The 18565-nt window shown below is 44.8% G+C and overlaps 1 protein-coding gene across 3 annotated transcripts in view; it reads right to left on the bottom strand.

Annotated features, from left to right (window-relative positions):
* The window catches only part of UNC13B (unc-13 homolog B), a 295806-nt gene extending 277600 nt beyond the window's left edge, over positions 1-18206 (bottom strand). For 2 of the 3 annotated variants that reach the window (XM_042454371.1, XM_042454372.1), the window contains exon 1: positions 17904-18205. In XM_042454371.1, coding sequence (XP_042310305.1) covers positions 17904-17925 — 22 coding nt within the window. In that variant the 5' untranslated portion in view covers positions 17926-18205. Of the gene's footprint in view, positions 1-17903 lie in introns of all 3 variants that reach the window. The other variant, XM_042454370.1, reaches the window with a different exon arrangement.
* Between the last annotated feature and the right edge of the window lie 359 nt (positions 18207-18565).

Here is an 18565-nt window from a genome sequence, read left to right as displayed (position 1 = left end):
ATATTTCTTAGCTGTAAGTTCTAAAATATTTCCCCTTTTTTCATATAGTTTTTCATATAGTTTCTATTTTATGGTAAAAGTGATTTCATTCATTGTCGTTTCTTATGATTAGTGGTTACATCACATTTCATTCACATGGAGCACAATTTAACTCAGGTGTCTGGGGGATGAAGCATACATTGAGGAAGCATATATTGGTGATGTCTGTTATAATCATTTGTCTATTCATTTGGGTCTGAGCTGGAGTAATCCAGTCCCATGTGTCTCCTGAATTTGTGAACACCATTTTGGGTGGACATGTAAAACGATAACACAATATTGTGGTTTAAGTGTTGGACTAGGATTCTGGAGTTCAGCGTTTGAGTTCCTGCTTGGTCATGAAAATCCACTAGGTGACCTTGGGAGAGTCACACTCTCTCAGCCCCAGAAAACCCCATGATAGGGTCACATAGGGTTACTATGAGTCGGAAACAAACTTAAGAATCATAGGCCTGTTACAAACTGCCAAAATAAAGCCGCTTCGGGTCTCTTTGGAGGTATGCTATTTAAATGATGCATGGGTCCTAAGAGTCCGGAGGTCGCACCAAAGCCACACTCCATTCCTAAGCACTGGAGGGCAGCTTTGGTGTAGCTTCCGGATTCTTAGGATGCATGCATCATTTAAATAGTATACCTCCAAAGAGACCCGAAGCAGCTTTATTTTGGCAGTTTGTAACAGGCCATAGTACCACAGAGTTGGAAGAGACTACAAGGGCTATTCAGTCCAACTGCTTTCTGCCATGTGGGAAGGCACAATCCAAGTCCTCCCTGGGACAGATGGCCATTCAGCCTCTGTTTCAAAACCTCCGAAGAAGGAGATTCCGTCACCCTCTGAGGCAGCAGCATCTTCTGCTATCAAAGAGTTCTTATCATCAGAAAGGTCCTGAAGGCATACAACAACAACAACAACAACAACAATAATAATAATTTGTATTCCGCTTAATCTTGAGGAATCCAAGCAAATTACAACAGTAAACATGTAGCATGGTGAAAATTCTTTCAAGAGAGAAGAATGCTGAGTACTGTCAGATGGTTTTCTTTCTTCTTTTGTCCCATTACTTTTACATTTAAAAGAGCAAACATGACATTCCTCCCTCCAAAAATATTGTGCATATAGTAGCAGAAGTAGCCAGCTTTGTAAGGCTTAGAAATGCCTTAGTCCCAACTCTGCCTCAGTGCTTCATCCCATCCACCCACCCACTCAGGTGGCCTTTTCTCTTCTCCTCACCATGGCCATTTAACCCATTAGCACTCCCCCACGCCACTTGAGCTAATTGCTCTTTCTCTACCTTTAACCACCCAGGGGATCCACCCCCAGAAAAGCTGCTGCACTCTTTTCTCTTGGGGGATGAGAGGGTGGGTCTTATATTACTTACAACTGATGGTTAGGAGACTCTGCTGTCTAATGACTGAAGACAGTGACTTCAGTTGTGGTTTATACAGGGGTACCCCAGGTTACGAAATTAATTCGTTCCGCCGCCGCTTTCGTAACCCGAAAATCTTCGTAAGGCGAAAAAGCCATAGGCGCTAATGGGGAAAAGCCGCGATTTCGTGCGAAATAGCGCCGAAAAGCACCAAAAAATTTTTCGTAACCCGAAATAACCTTCGTAACCCGGAACAGTTTTTTTAAATGGATTTTTTTCGTAACCCGGAAATTTCGTAAGGCGGCGCATTCGTATCCCGGGGTACCACTGTATTACTTACAACTGATGGTCAGGAGACTCTGCCATCTAGTGACTGAAGACAGTGACTTCAGCTGTGGTTTATATTACTTACAACTGATGGTTAGGGACTCTGCCATCTAGTGACTGAAGACAGTGACTTCAGCTGTGGTTTATATTACGTACAACTGATGGTTAGGGACTCTGCCATCTAGTGACTGAAGGCAATGACTTCAGCTGTGGCAGCTGGGCTGCCCCGATTGCTTTTTGTAGAGAGGCGGGATATAAATAAATGTTATTATTATTATTTTATTATTATTACCTACAACTGATTAACCCATTTAAAAACCAAACACCCTTTAAATATACCTCCCCAGGGTCTCCTTAGTACTAACATGAAAGGCAACAATAGCCCCTTACCTAGCAAATCAGCATCTGGGAATGAAGACGATGACCTGGAAAGCTCATTTTAGTATTAATTTCCCCAGAGCTAATTACCCAACCCCATAAAAACTCACCACCTGAAACATGATTAAATTGGAATTTAGCATCTGGATTAAAAAGTTTGTCTCCAGAACATGCAAGGCCCTTTGCTTGTTTCTGGAACCAAGAATGAGTTAATAGGGGCCAATAAACTTAAGTGCAGTGCACATTAAACTGAATCACTCTTACTGTTTGTCTGGGCCTGTCCTGTCCCAAGAGGGACTACACACAACCTGGGAGTATGGACAGGTACAGTTTTGTCAGAGAAGTCACAGGTAAGTTCTATGGCACAAAATATCTCCCAAGCAGGTTAGCAAATGGTGGGGAATACTGGGAGCTTCAGTCCAATATCCCACTCTGTTTTATACAATCTGCCGCCCCTCCTTTAAAAACAAGGTCTAGACAGAGTGGGCCATGTTCCAGCAACAATAAGGATTTACTGTTTATTTGGTGACTTATATCCCACCTCTTTCCCAGTGTGGGATGCAAGGTAGCTCACAATAGTTAAACCGGATACAGCTAAAAAAAAATGTGAAATCGAAGGCTTTCATGGCCAGCATCCATAGTTTTTTGTGGGTTTTTCAGGCTATGTGGCCATGTTCAAGAAGAGTTTATTCCTGACGCTTCGCCAGCATTTGTGGCTAGCATCTGTGGCATTTTCTGAAGCTGCTGGTGAAATGTTAGGATAAACTCTTCTAGAATACGGCCTCATAGCCCAAAAACAGAATTAATTATACCCTGGTATAGACGCTGGTAAAGTGATCCATGATGGTTATAACACAGATCAAGTTAGAACAGTGAAAGACGCCAACTGCAAATAGTAAAAAATAGTTTAAAAATCCAGCACAACTGTCTCACACCCCTAAGCCTAATAGGCATTGAGTTGCAAATAACCTGCCTCAATGGAAACACCTTTTGCTTGCTGATGGAAGGAGAGCAATATGTGTATGTTTGTGTAGTCTAAGTTTCTCTGGATGCTCTGTCATATGAGAGCAGCCGCCGAGAAGGTCATCTATCATGTCTGCAGTAGACAAAATTGTGCACAAGGCCCCTCCTGTTGATGTCAAGGCCCCAGCAAGATTTTACGGGAGCATGTGGTCTTCCAGGTAGTCCAAGTCATGGAGGGCTTTTTGAGTTGTGCCGACCAATGTGTGGGTGATAAATGGAAGTTGTATAAATAAATGTTTATATATGACTGCAGCAGAACATTTCAAACTGAAATGGAATGGCTAGCACTACCCATCATGCTAAAATTGTTTTAGAGGTGGGCAGGCTAAAGAAGGCTGGGTTAAAGAAAATAAGGGTTTTTTCTGGTGCTAGAAAAAAATTGAGGCTGTGCATGTGTCCCTGGCCACATGGAGGGCACCACATTTAGGACGCGCTCTCCCTACGCTGCAGTCAGCACTGGCATCCCTAGAGGAGAAGAAGAGACCCTGGTAAAGTGATCCATGATGGTCTCATTATTTGGGCAGGTTCTCCTGAAAAACAGTCCTTTTGGACAGCCAGGTCCCGTTGTACTTTGCTACAGCTTGTGTTCTAGCTGCTATGTTCTATACCACCTGAAAAAGCAGCCCCAGACTTAGTACATCATAGTAGCCTGGCTTGAATGACACCAAATTGCATAGTATAGTGTAGTGGTTTGAGTGTTGGACTGTAACTCTGGAGACTGGGGTTCAATTCCTAGCATGGCCATGAAAACCACTGGCTGACCTTGGCCAAGTCCCATGCTCTCAGCCTCAGGGGAAGGCAATGGCAAACCTCCTCTGAACACATCTTGCCAAGAAAACTTCATGATACATTTGCCTTAGGTTCGCCATAAGTCAGAAAATGAGGGCACATGACAGCAACAAAGCAAACATCTCCACCTGTACCTCTGTAGGCATTGCTGAACCCAGGAGAGCTTCTAGGGGCTGTGACCCAATCCAGAGTCAGAGTGAAATCTTGGGCTAGATGAATGAATTTCCCAGCCTAAAGTATTTCTGTTTTCGGTTGGGGGGGGGCTGATCTCACATGACAGAGCATCCAGAGAAACTTAGAAACATACACATGTTGTTCTCATTCCATCAGCAAGCAAAAGGCAAGCCATTTGCAACTCAATGCCTGTTAGGCTTAGGGGTGTGAAACAGTTGTGCTGGATTTTTAAAACTATTTTTAACTATTAGCAGTGTGGAGTCTTTTACTGTTCTAATTTGATCTGTGTTATAACTGTATAATTAATTCTATTTGCATCTTAATGTGCATAATTTATTGGGTTTTTTTAAGATGCCCTCTGGCCTAGCCCTAGGAGAATGGAAAGAAAGAAAATTTAAAAATAAATAAATAAAAGTTGAATTCTGTTTTGAGAGTGTTGGGAGAGGTTATTGGAATTTCCTTACATTTCAAGGGTGATACTGAATAATAGATCCCTAGGGTTGGAAGAGACACCAAGGGCCACCCAGTCCAAGCCCATTCTGCCATGCAGGAACACACAACAAAAACACCCCCTGAGATGGACATTCATCCAGCCTCTGTTTAAAGACCTTCAAAGAAGGTTTTAAAGTCAATGCATCTTGCTGCACCAGACTGATTAAAGTCCTCAAAACTGAAAACTCCTATGAGCACACTCTTTGGGCACTGGGCAGACAGAGAACAAGGGCAAGAGCTGAGCATCTAACATTCTCTTTGACAGGCATAATCCCACTAGAGAGGAAATGTGGCATTCGCACAGGATTTTGCCCAAGATTGTTATGCACCTTCAAATTATTTCCAATTTATGGCAACCTTAAGATGAACATATCATGGGGTCGAATACTGTGTCCAGTTCTGGGCACCACAATTCAAAAATGATCTTGACAAATTGGAGCAAGTCCAGAGGAGGGCCACCAAAATAGTCAAGGGTCTGGAAACTATGCCCTATGAGAAAAAACTTAAGGAGCTGGGTATGTTTAGCCTGGAAAAGAGAAGATTAAGAGGTGATATGATAGCCCTATTTATGTATTTTAAGGGGTGTCACACTGAGGATGGAGCAAGCTTGTTTTCCGCTGCTTCAAAGAACAGGATCCGGAATAATGGATGCAAGCTACAGGAAAAGCAATTCCACCTCAACATTAGGAGGAACTTCCTGACAGTAAGGGCTGTTCGACAGTCTCCTTTCCTGGAGGTCTTTAAGCAGAAGCTGGATGGCCATCTGTCGGGAATGCTTTGACTGAGAGTTCCTGCACGGCAGGGGGTTGGACTGGATGGCCCTTGTGGTCTCTTCCAACTCTACAATTCTATGATTCTCTTGACAAGGTTTGTTCAGAAGGGGTTTGCCACTGCCAATCTTTTAAGGCTGAGAGCATGTGACTTGCCCAAGGTTGCCCAGGGTTTTCATGGTCGAATAGGGACTCTCCAGAGTCCCTATATCAGACTGGCTCCAAGCTACTGGCAGACAAATACCTTGGCCATCTCCCTGGCCACAAAAGAATGCTGCTGCTGTTGTAACTCAGATCATAATGCAGATCCTGTTATCCTGTAAAAGGCAGCATGTGCCAGGAAGGCAGAACAGATTGCCTTGCCTTTGCCCTCCGGCAAGACCCCTGTTAATCCTTGAGGAAAAAATATTGGGGAAGGAGCCTGGCTGAGGACTCAGCTCTTTGCTACAGGCCTAGCAGACATGGAAAACTGCTGCCAGCCACACCATCCAGCTTTCTTCCTAAAACAATGTCCTTCTATATCCCAAAGGAAGATTGCACAAATCAAGAAAGTAAAGGCTGCACCACTTTGGTAGGAGAGAAAGAGATGCAAATGTCACAGCCCTCTGAAAGCAGGGGAGCATTTATGTCCACCAGCCCATGTGAATCCTTGCTAAATTAGCCCCAACCACACCAACTTTTCTCCAGAAAATAAGGGATCCCGCTGTGCCTGCCCCTTAGCAATACAGCCAGGTCCTGCCTCACCTGGGTTTTCTTTTGCAAAGGCTCCACAAGACTTTATTTCCTATATAACATGCTATGCTTACTGCTTCAGCCTAGATCTGGTGGCATAGAAAGGAGCTTCCAAGGCAAGCCAAGAGGATGTCCAAAGACAAGCTCTGCCAATGGGGAAGGGATGTGTCTTCCTGTCTTAAAGGTAGTCTTTCCAAGGCAACCTCTGGGATGTAATTCTGCATCTGGCATAGATCTGCATTCTGGCAACACAGTCAGCTTTGTTTCAATGCTGGAGTCCTCTAACCCAGAAGAACACCAGGTAATTAAGAAATCATCATTCCAAATGTAAACTGCCTGTCTCTAAAGCATCTCCAGGGAAGGGAAAGACTAATCCTTAAATTGTCCTGTGTGCACAAGGATGGACAAAACAAGACTGAGAACTCACACACGCAAGTATTTTTGCTGGACTGTAGATATTACATACCCAAATGTATTTCTATTCAAACTACTAGTGACCATAAACTAAACAACTGTGCTTCAATACCACAGCAGGTCAAAGACACTTGTCCCCTCACACATGGCTGCTGAAGCATGGGCCCTTCAAAGGTCCAGACCCCAGGAAATTTCCCATGCCCCTCTGTCAGAACTCCCCTGCATTCATATATTCATTGGTCATTTATATATTCATTTGGGGATTCTGTCAGAGGGATTAGTAGTTTGGGGTTTTGTTTAGATATTATTTGATTAAGGACATAATAGGTTTGATATATATTGGTTAGTTAGAATGTACTAGAAGGGGATAGATGGCTAGCTTCTGTGCTTGCTTATTAGGATTGGAATGTTACAATGTTAGGGAGTTACCCAGCCAGGCCGAGACTGCTCTTGTGTTGGGAGGGGTGAGTTAAACCTTAAGAGTTAATGCTACTACTTATAGGCTGTTATAGTAATATGTTCCTGATTTTAAAATATGTTGTTGTTATGCTTTATATGCTGCCATGTATGTTGGGTTGTGGGATGATGGGATATATAACCATTCTTACATATACTCATAGGTTGTTAAGGTTTTATGTTACTTAGTTTAGTAGAGAGGGATGTCTGGGTTTCAAGGCCACAGGTGCAAGGAGGAGATAACACTTGGTGAGAACTTAATTGTTTTGGGAACAGGCCGGTGAGGCCGGACGAGAGGACACTACGTCATCTGGGTGGAGATTCCTCACTGCGCGGGAAAGACTGATCCAATTAATTAACTTTATTGCTTTATGGGGGTGGGTCTGCTCGTGGGACTATATAACCCATCTGTAACTATGTATCTTCATTCCTGACAAAGAAGTCACTTCTGTTGCCTATACCTTTACCTTTCAATAAAGCTGTTACTCTTTAGAAGCACAGCCTCTTGTTGTTTGGGGGTGGCAATTGGGAGTCTGACACCCTCCAACAAAACATGAATCAAGCTCTCTTTCACCTCACACTTCTTTCACCTCATGTATACGGAGAGGGTCTTCCTGCCTATCTTGATATATAAGAAAAGCAAGCTCTCAGATATGCCATGCAGCTAAGAGGTAGCATTAAGACTCAGAAACTTTGGAGGAAATTAAGGGATTCCACATTGTCTCAAACCTCACTCACAGTGCAAAAAAAACAAGATGTACTAGGGCATCTTCTTCCTTCAAAACTGATACTGTTCATGCTTATTCCTCTATTCTTTCTGCTAAACCATATCTGTTGAAAACTGACATATCACCAAGTAGGCAAACTACAGGTTTCTCTCTCACACACATATTACAGAAGGTAATATGTTTGCAAAGGTAATAACAAAAACACTGGAGACTCTGGAAACAAGGAAGTAAAAGAAACCAGGTTCATTATGCTCCCATCACGTGTTAATTAAAATGCAGCTCTTCTGGGGTGACAAGTTAACATGTGCAAAACAATCATGCATTAAAATCAGGATAAATGCTTGCCAGCAATTTTGTCAACTGACACATAGTATACACAAATTACTGTTCTTACATCCAACCCTCCAGGTCACAAAGGTTTTCTGAGAAAACAGTATTAAACATGGATGTAAATATATGCATCTCTTTCGCTCACAGTACACACACAGGGCTTGCTTTGCTAGCAAATGCTGAAACAAATGTTTTACTAGTTGCCACTGTAGGAAGTCAGCTGCACCCTGTGAAGGAGACCCTCTCTTTCCAGCCACAGCTGCCTGACATGCAGAGCTCCAACCAAGCAATCTGGCATAAAAAGCAGCTCTGGAAGACTGCTGTCACTCCCAGCAGCTTGGCATTTTCCTTCTCAACACACTTCAGGGAGTCCCTGGGGAAAATGAGGGAGGTATAATAATCACAGCAGAAGCAGAAATCCATTCAGGCAATTTAAGGCTTTGGCAAATGAATGTTCATCAAGTGCGGCACAGCTGTATTTTTATTGCACAAAAATCATCAAGCCTTGCATAGGATTTGTGACTTTTAAGAAGCTTGGTATTTTTAGATGGCTTGTTTGGTTTCTACGCCCTACAACCGAGCTGGCATGTGTATCACAGCCAAATATGATACTCCTCTCTCAAATCGCAGAGCACAAAAAGATGGAGATTGGAGCACTAGGAAAAAGGCTGCAGATTCAAAAGCAGCTAGGTGCCAAATCTGGACATAGAGAAATAAAAGTAGTAAGATGAGTGTAGGAGATCGTTTCTCTCACCCCTCCTCCCACCCCTTTTAGAACAGAATACCCACTGTGGGAGAATTGTGGGAGAAAGGCAGGATATAAATCCTTGAAATAAATAAAATAAGTAATACCCACAGCCTCTGCTATCGACCAGCTGCACGTACTGATCAGTAGCTAGCAAAAAACATTTTGAGGGCCAATTCCCCACCCATTTCCTAGGAAACTACATTGTACTAAATCAGGCCACAGACAGGTTCATTCAGCTCAATATTGACAACACTGACTAGCACTGAATTCTGTCCCAGCCCAACCTGGAAGCGTCAGGAACCAAATCTGGGATCATCAGTGTGCAAAGCATAGCATCTATTACCAAGCCACCATCCTTCTCCTAACATGTGTATATGTGCCTTCAGGTTGCCTGTTCACTTACGGAAAACCCATGAATTTCATATCATTGTCTCCAGCAAGGAATTCTCCAAGTTGGTTTTGCCAATTCCTTTCTCTGAAATAGAGCCTATACCACCTGGGTTTCCTTGGTAGGTTCCCATCCAAGTACTAACCAGGGGTAACCCTGCTTAGCTTACAGAATCAAACTCTGTGTGTATTATGCCTTCATACTGCCTGTCAACATATGGTGACAACATTAATTTCCAGGGCTTTCTTGGGCAAGGAACACTGAGAGGTAGTTTTGCCAGTGCCCTCCTCTGAAATATAGCTTACAGCACCCAGGATTCTTTGGTGCTCTCCCATCCTAGTACTAACCAGGGCTAACTCTGCTTAGCTTCCAAGATCAGACAGGATCTGGTGCCTTTAGGGTGTTTGAATGGAGGGGCTTAGACTTCTGGGTTATTTATGACAATTTTACCCCACTCTTTGAGAGCACATATGGCATCCCTTTTAATGACTGAATCCCCACAACAGCTCTGTGCGGGAGATATGACTGACATAACATCACTCACTGGCTTTCATGACTGACAGAGATCCAAACACAGTGCTTTCTCGTCTTGAGTCCAATTCACACTCCTCAATGACTCTCCAATAGCAGTACTGTATTTCAAAAGCACTTTGGGTTAAAGGAACCCTACTACTGATCAATGACTGAGCCAAGGTATGGGAAAACTTAAACTATTTCAATGTCTTCATTATCTGCTTTATAGTTATGTAAATCATCTGAGGTCATTATTTTTGTGGGGTTTTTTTAATGTTTAACTGTAAACTTGCTTTGCCACTTTCTTCCTTCACTTCCTTCTGTAATCATTCCAAGTGTTTAATGTTTTCTGTTATTAATATGGTGTCATCTGCACATCTTACATTTTTATGCGCCTTCCTTCAATTTTCACATACCAATTTTCCATACCTTAGTTAAGTCATTGATCAGAATGGAGACAGCAGTCAAAAAGTCAGATGAAGATTAGGACTTAGAAGGGCAGCTACGAAAGAACTACACAAAATCGTCGTGTGTGTGTGTGTGTGTGTGTGTATGTGTATCATTGAATACTAAAGTTAAGATTGTTTGTGACATCATATTGCCCATTTCTCTGTATGGCTGTGAAAGCTGGACAGTGTAGACAGGACAAGAATCAACTAATTGGAGATGCAGTGCTGGAAAAGAATTCTGCAAATACCATGGATTGCTAAAGAAACAAATAAATGGGTCCTAGAGCAAATCAAGCCTCGGTTGGCCTCAGAAGCCATGATGAGGTTGTCATACTTTGGACATATCATGAGGAAACATGGCTCACTGGAAAATACACTAATGCTTAGCAAAGTAAAAGGCAACAAGAAAAGATGAAGACCATTCTGCAGATGCAAAGGCTCAATCAAGAAAGGCACGGCTCTGAGTCTGCAAGACCTGCTAGATGATGGAGGGACTAGGAGGTCTCTCATTTATAGGGTTGCCATCAGTCAATGGCAGTGAACAACAAGAACAAACCATACAACTGAAGCCAGAATTCATTTTTAAGCATTTTTCTAACATTTAGGAAAACTACTCTACCCTTGAAAAAATCTTTCTTGGGCAGTAATACTATCCTCCTAATGCAAAGGAGGGCAGAAGGCACAGAGTGTGGCTTGCCTACTGACTTCATGTCAAGGATACAATTCAGAAGAGGGTCTGCCTGACACAAAGTCATAGAATCATAGAGTTGGAAGAGACCACAAGAGTCATCCACTTCAACACCTTGACATGCAAGAACTCTCAGTCAAAGCATACCCAATCAGATGGCCATCCAGCCTCTGTTTAAAGACCTCCAAGGAGGGAGACTCCACTACACTCCGAGGAAGGAGTGTGTTCCACTGTCGAACAGCCCTTACTGTCAGGAAGTTCCTCCTAATGTTGAGTTGGAATCTCTTTTCCTATAATTTGCATCCATTGTTCCGGGTCCTGTTCTCTGGAGCAGCAGAAAACAAGATTGCTCCCTCCTCAATATGACATCCCTTCAGATATTTAAACAGGGCTATCATATCATCCCTTAACCATCTCTTCTCAAGGTTAAACATCCCTAGCTCCCTAAGTCTCTCCTCATAGGGCTTCATGGTTTCCAGGCCCTTCACCATTTTGGTGGCCCTCCTTTGAGCAAGCTCCAGTTTCTCAATGTCTTTTTTGAATTGTGGTGCCCAGAATTGGGCACAATATTCCAGGTGAGGCCTGACCAAAGCAGAATAGAGCAGCACTATTACCTCCTGTGATCTAGACACTATACTTCTATTGATGCAGACTATAATCACATTGGCCTTTTTAGCTGCCACATCTCACTGTTGACTCATGTTCAACTTGTGGGCTACTTGGACTCCTAGATCCCTTTCACACGTATAAGTATCTCATTCTGCCAGGTGTCCCCCATCCTATATCTGTGCATTTTGTTTTTCCGCTCTCAGTGCAGTACCTTACATTTCTCCGTATTGAATTTCATTTTGAATTTTTGAATTTCAGCAGTGTAATGCGGTAGCTAAAAAGGCCAATGCGATTTGCCACAACACTAGCAAAGGTGGGCTCACCTAAGGAACGGAGATCAATAAGGCATGTGTGGCCCAGAGGTTGCACCAGTGCAGTTGCTGAAGCAGAGGCTGCCTTTGTCCTGACTTCTGGACACTTGGCACAAAAGAAGTGGCAGAACCCTGCATCAGTTGAAGCTTCTATGCAGTCTTCAAGGGCAGCTCTACACACAGTACCAGGCATCAGTCCATCTTAGAGACTGCAAAAAAATGGAGCAATACAATGAAACCCTTGCTCAACAAAGGAAGACTCTAGTCCTCATTGCCAACATCAGTCTACCCAGCAGCAAAGGGGCCCCAGAAGAACCTCCAAGCTCTGAACTGGCTCCTATCAACTGATTTCCCACTAGTTTCAACATTATCTTCTTTGTATTCAACATGATCAGCTTTGGTCTCAACCTGCATCAACTTTTCACCAGAAAGCAATTACACTTATAGACCCATAGAAAGACAAAACCACATCTTTCCTGTCCAAATAAACACAATGGTGCTACTTCATGTTGAATTCCTTGTTCCAAAAATCTAAAGTTTCAACTGTATTGCAAAACCAGTTTCATAATACATATAAGCCAAAGTTAACCAGCTTGGACCCATTCCCATGGCTATTCTAGCTGAGACACTTGTTTTGAAAAAAGAAAACAAAAAACACTAATAATGACGGAGGGGAGCAGTGAAAGTGTATGGATTTGATGCCATACTCCTTCCTGCTGCTGACTGTATATCCTAGTCACAGAATTTTCTTGTGGGCAGATGCAGAGATATAGCCTCTTAAAAGATGGCCCATCCTTCCACAACACTTTTATTTTCCTTGACAAAAAAAGGACCCAAAAATTCAAAAAGCAGGCAGCATATCCCTTCAGCAGAATTGTTGGGCCAGCTTCAACTCTCTAAGTGAAATGATCAACTACTACTTAACCAAGTATTTATCAGCCAGGGCCTAAGCATCAGTACCCCAGCAGACACTGTCAAACACAGGCCCAGGAAGGAAGAATAGCAGGCAGTCCCACCTGCAACGACCCAGGAGCTCTCATCAGAAACATGCAGGGTTTACAATGCTATTATAGCAATACAAGGAAGTGAAATGAGGAGCCACTTAATCCAATGATGTCAGACGCTGACACACAAGGGGAGCAGCAACACGGAAATGCAATCCCACTCTCAGTACTCTGTGTGTGTATTCAGGTAACAAAGCACAAAGGGCAAGCTTGGGAGGATGTTTTATTTGCCAGGATCTGCAGCACCTGAGTCACAGTCCTCACATCGACAAGATCCAGGAACTGCTCTGTTGGCAAACAAGACTTGACTCACATGTAGCAGTTGCAGTATGCTTTAGAGATGCGCATTAAATGGTCAAGATATGCAAGCAGTGACAGGACCAATTCACAGATGCTCTGGTTCTCACCACTGCACTGGATATCCCCCTGCACTGATATTCTATCATTTTGTGGACTACAACTCCCATCATGCCCAGAGCCAGCACTGCATCCCATTCACCTCTGCAGAGCACTCATCCTGCAGAAGGCTGCTCTCCTTCTTAGACACAAATCCCGCTTTCAGATTTTACCAAGGGCTCTCTGCCAGAGAGTGCTGAAGGATTTTTATATGTCCCAAAGTACAGCCTTCTAGGTAAATGTCTAGGGTTTTAAAAAACAGAAAGCAATTAAAAATCTGCATAGCGAAGTCAGAGGCACAGAACAGGCCAGAAGTCAGAAAGATGCAAGTTGTGTTCTGACCAGCCTAATCCAAAATTGAAACTGGGTACAGTGTGGGGACTAAAGAAAGTTTGTAGCATCAGCCTTTGTAATATTCATACTAGCAAACTTCTCTCAAATAGAGCAAATGCTTCCACTCAATTGCCATTTGAATGCATTTCAATACAGCTGCGGATTTGCTGGAACAACAGTTCTACATATCAATATATTATCTAACAACAGATGAACTGTAGAAGTGAAAATGAAGAACTTTCTGGGGGGGAAACAGGACCACGCTCATCATGGCAAAGGGAAAATGAAAAGGCAGGGGGGGCTTAAACATTTTAAATCATTTTAAAGTATAGTAACATCAAGAAACTATCTTTCCAGGGACTGTTATTATTCACAACGATGCTGCTGCCAGAGGGAACGCCACAATAGGATCTAAAACTACTGTTGCCGACAGAGCAGGGAAAGTAAGAAAACCAGCTCCTACACTGACTGGAACAACAGCTGTGTCCCACCAAGTAAGCAAATTCTGATGTATTACAAAGCCTATGAGTCCGTACAGGCAGGCCAAAATAAAGCTTCTTCGGGTCACTTTGGAGGTATGCTGTTTAAATGATGCATGCGTTCTAAGAGGCCAGAAGCTGCACTAAAGTGCAGTTTTGGCACAGCTTTTGGCTTCTTAAGATGCATGTGTCATTTAAACAGCATTCCTTCAAAGTGACCCAAAGCAGCTTTATTTAGCCTGCCTTTACAGGACATAAGGTTTTGCCTTGGTCCAAGCCTCAGAGGGAGAGAAGAACCACTGGATCTCATCCCCTTTCCCTCCACCATTCCCTTCTCCTTTTGTTTCGCGTCTTTTAGATTGTAAGCCTGAGGGCAGGGAACTGTCTGATTAAAAATAATAATGGTAAGCTGCCCTGAGAGCCATTAGGGCTGAAGGGCGGGATATAAATGCCTAAATAAATAAATAAGTTTCACTGCAAGTTTTGAAAACAGCATTTACATGGAACATGATTTGATGGCTGATCAGTGAAAATGCCCAACTCAGCTGCCTTGAGTCTCCTTTCTGAGAGAAAAGATGGGATAAAAAGATGATGATGATGATGATGATGATGATGATGATGATGATTGATGATGATGATAGCAAGCACCCAGAAGCATGCAATCCAGATTGCGGGCATCATCTTAAAACAGCCAGCAGAATAACATCCGGTTATGGGAAAGCAACTTCAGGGTCAGAGCTCAGGAGTTCATAACCACAACTGCTATGAGAAACGACATCACACGATGTGAAAAGTCTGTAGCAATCCCAGGGCACTGCCTTGGTGGACATAATAAGCAAAACAGACAATCAAATATATAACTAGATCCATTTCTGTTAAAACAGCATATGCTGTTTGAGGGTCACAGGATGGACCAGCTGTGATCCCCCACAGTTCAAAAAAGGGAAAGAACAGACATGAACATGCTTAAGGAAAATCAATTATTTCCTCATGACAAAAAGCAATATATTGAATGCACCAGCCCTCAGCCTCCCAGAATCCTGATTTCTAGTGAGATGTCTTATCACCACAGAGATGGAGAGAGAAGTTCTTGGAGGACTGTCTAAACTCTTGTGAGGGAAATGATAGGCATCCCACTGCTGTCTTAACTGCCATGCCCCAGTCACTGACTGTGCCCCATTTTTAAAGCATCATTGGCAAACTGGGGAGCATGTAGAGAAAAGCAACCAGTACAATGTGAGAGCTAGAAAGCAAGTCCCACAAAAGAACTGGGTGGCTTTTTGCTGAAAAGATCATTAAGGGGGAACACAACCATGGTTTCTAGTATCTGGGAGCCTGACATGCAACAGATGGAGCAGCCCTGTTCATTGTTGGTCCAAAATGTCGGGGAAAAACGGATGGGTGGGAACTGCAGGGAAGCAGATTTCGACCTCAGGACAAACTTCATAGACTCATAAGAGTTGGAAGAGACCACAAGGGCCATCCAGTCCAACCCCATTCTGCCCTGTAGGAACTCACAATCAAAGCATCCCCGACAGATGGCCATCCAGCCTCTGCTTAAAGACCTCCAAAGGAGACTCCACCACACTTTACTTCCCTTGATCTAGACACTATGCTTCTATTGATGCAGCCGAAAATAGCTTTGGCCTTGTTCGCTGCCACATCGCACTGCTGACTCATTTTCAACTTGTGGTCTACTAGGTCTACTACTAACATTATAAATTGTTTGACAAGGAGTTTGCAGCCTTGGTAGCCTGGCTCTCCTTCGGTGGAAAGGTTTAAAGCAGAGCCTGGATGGCTGCAATGGCATCCTGCAACAAACAGCCCTGAATTTCAGGGTGGGATCAGTAGTTCCCAACCTTTGGTCCTTCAAATGTTTGGGGGTTCATATCCAAGAAACCCCAGCCATCTTGGCCAATTGTTGTTGTTATGTGCCTTCAAGTCGTTTCCAACTTATAGCAAAACTATCATGGGTTTTCTTAGTAAGTTTCTTCAGAGGGGGTTTGCCACTGCCATCCTCTGAGGCTGAACTTGGCCAACAGTGATGAATTATGGGAGATGAAGCCCAAAACATCTGGAGGACTGGACTAGACCGACGCTACTCAAAGCAGTGAGCCATGGATTAGTACAACAGAGTTGTTAGGAAAGAAAATAAAGAGTTGTAGCCAATGGCCCAAATACGGTGCCAGTGCCTGGCACATGGGTGGCATGCGGCAGCATGGCATAGTGATCTGAGCACTGGACGACGACTCAGGGTTCAACTCTCCTTTGGAAATGGAAACCCACAGGATGGCCTTGGCTGAGTCACACACTCTCAGCCCCAGAAAACCATGGAATAGGTTCGCCTTAGGGCTGCCACAAAGCAAACAACTCAAAGGCACACAACCCCAGCAGGGGATTGGTAGGTCTGCCACATTGGACAGTTTGAGAAGCACTGAACTAGAACGTTCCTAAAACTTAACAAAACTTAACCCTCCCTTGTGTTATGTGTGTGCATAGCTCCCACTCCAGAATGCAAAAGGTGTGCAAAGCAAGTGGGGGATGTGGAGGAAGAGGAGCAACTACTGGACTCCCAGGGTCTTATTCATGTGTGGTCACAACCGTGGGGCTTCAAATGGCCGTTTGGACTAATTGTACTTTGAGAAGGGTCAGGGAAAATCAGTTCTTACTGCACTTTTTTCCAGCTTTGGCTCTTCAGTGGCTTCACTGGCAGGAAAGTCGGATGCATAACAAGCCAATCATCCTGAGGGAAAGTCAGGACATGAATCCAATAAAAAAGCTATTGTTGTTGCTGTTGCGCCTTCAAGTCGTTTCTGATTTACAGTGACCCTAAGGCAGACCTGCCCTTGGGTTTTTCAGTTTATCAAACAGGAGGAATTTCTCTTAAATTCGAATGAAAAGGAAGTGGGGCCAGAATGCATTCACGTAAAGTCTCTAGTTTAGCGCAATTACGTGAATGCGCATTGCATCCGAACTGGCTTCCCACTGCCCCAAAATAGCATGCCATTGCCCAAATTTGCATGTGGCATTCTATCATGCAATAACGTTAAACCCTATGATTGTGTTCGGATTGCCATTGGATTATACTTCCAATTTCCCTTGTCTGATAAACTCCTTTGTTTACATTGAAACCACCATAGGTAAATAAACATAAAATCAATCTAGCCTTCCCTGGGCTCAAAAAAAGAAGAGAGCGCGTTTTTGTGCGGGAGATAGAATCATAGAGTTGGAAGAGACCCCAAAAGGGCCACCCAGCCCAACCCCCTTCTGCCGTGCAGGAACTCTCAGTCAAAGCATCCCCATTGACAGACGCCCATCCAGCCTCTGCTTATCGACCTCCAAAGGAGGAGACTCCACTGCACTCCACTGAGGAAGGAGTCTGTTCCTCCGTCGGACAGCCCTTACTCTCAGGAAGTTCTTGCTGATGTTGAGGCGGAATCTCTTTTCCTGGAGCTTGCATCCATTGCTCTGGGATCTAGTCTCTGGAGCAGCAGAAAACAAGCTTGCTCCCTCCTCAACATGACATCCCTTCAAGTATTTCAACAGGGCTCTCATATCTCCTCTTCACCTTCTCTTCTCCAGGCTAAACCTCCCCAGCTCCCTCAGTCCTTCCTCATAGGGCTTCATGGTTTCCAGACCCTTCACCATTTTGATGGCTCTCCTCTGGACATCCTCCAACTTGTCAACCTCCTTCCTGAATTGTGGAGCCCAGAACTGGACCCAGTGCTCTTCCAGGTGGGGCCTGACCAGAGCAGCATAGAGTGGCACTCTTACTTCCCTTCATCTAGACACTATACTTCTATTGATGCCTCCTAGAATCGCATTGGCCTTGTTAGCTGCCGCATCGCACTGTGGGCTCATTAACTTCCAGTCAGAGGCGCTACGAAACCTCTCTAACACTGTTGACGATCTCCCTGAGGGCGTGAGTGGCACCTGTCAGTCACCCTCCCGAGGGGGAGAAGGACTCACCGCGGACGCAGAGGAGGGACATGGCGGCGGTGTCCCGGTGCCCACCTCCGCCGACGCCGGCCGGGTCCTCAGCCCCGGGGCCCGGCCTCAGGGTCGCCCTGCGTTCCTCCTCCTCCTCGGGGCTCCTCGCCCCTCCTTCTCCTCCGCCTCCTTCGCCGCCTCCTTCGCCGCCTCGTCCCTCCGCAATTCATGCCCCCGCACCGCCAGGCCGCGGCCGGGACTCGAACCCGCGACCCTCGGGCGGAAGCCCACCCGCCGGCCCCTAGGAGACCCCGTCGCCGCCGCCGCCGCCTCAGGGGGGGGAAAGGGCGCGCGGCCGCAACGGCCAGCGAGAGGCGCTCAGGGCGGCCAGAGTGGCCACGTTCGCCCTCCGGGAGGGAGGCGCGCCGCAGCCAATCGCCGCCCGGCTCACCTGCGCTGGCCACGCCCACCGGTGGGCACGCCCCGCCCCCGCCCTTCTCTGAGGAGATGAGTCTCTAGTCAGGAGGAGCCTCAGTTAGAGCGGGGTCGCTCTTTCTCTCTCGCTCTGGGCCGCCACTCCCACAATCCCCCGCGGCGGGCGTGGAGGGTTCTGGGAATTGCAGTCCCTCGAGTAAAACGCCCCCTCCCCCCAAAAGATAATCTGTTTTTAAAGTCCTCAGTCCTGTCACTTAATAATAATA

The sequence above is a fragment of the Sceloporus undulatus genome, chromosome 2 (assembly GCF_019175285.1).
Source record: "Sceloporus undulatus isolate JIND9_A2432 ecotype Alabama chromosome 2, SceUnd_v1.1, whole genome shotgun sequence".
Lineage (NCBI taxonomy): Eukaryota > Metazoa > Chordata > Lepidosauria > Squamata > Phrynosomatidae > Sceloporus > Sceloporus undulatus.
The sequence above is the reverse complement of the archived record's forward strand: the minus strand, read 5'-3'. Positions and strand labels throughout refer to the sequence as shown.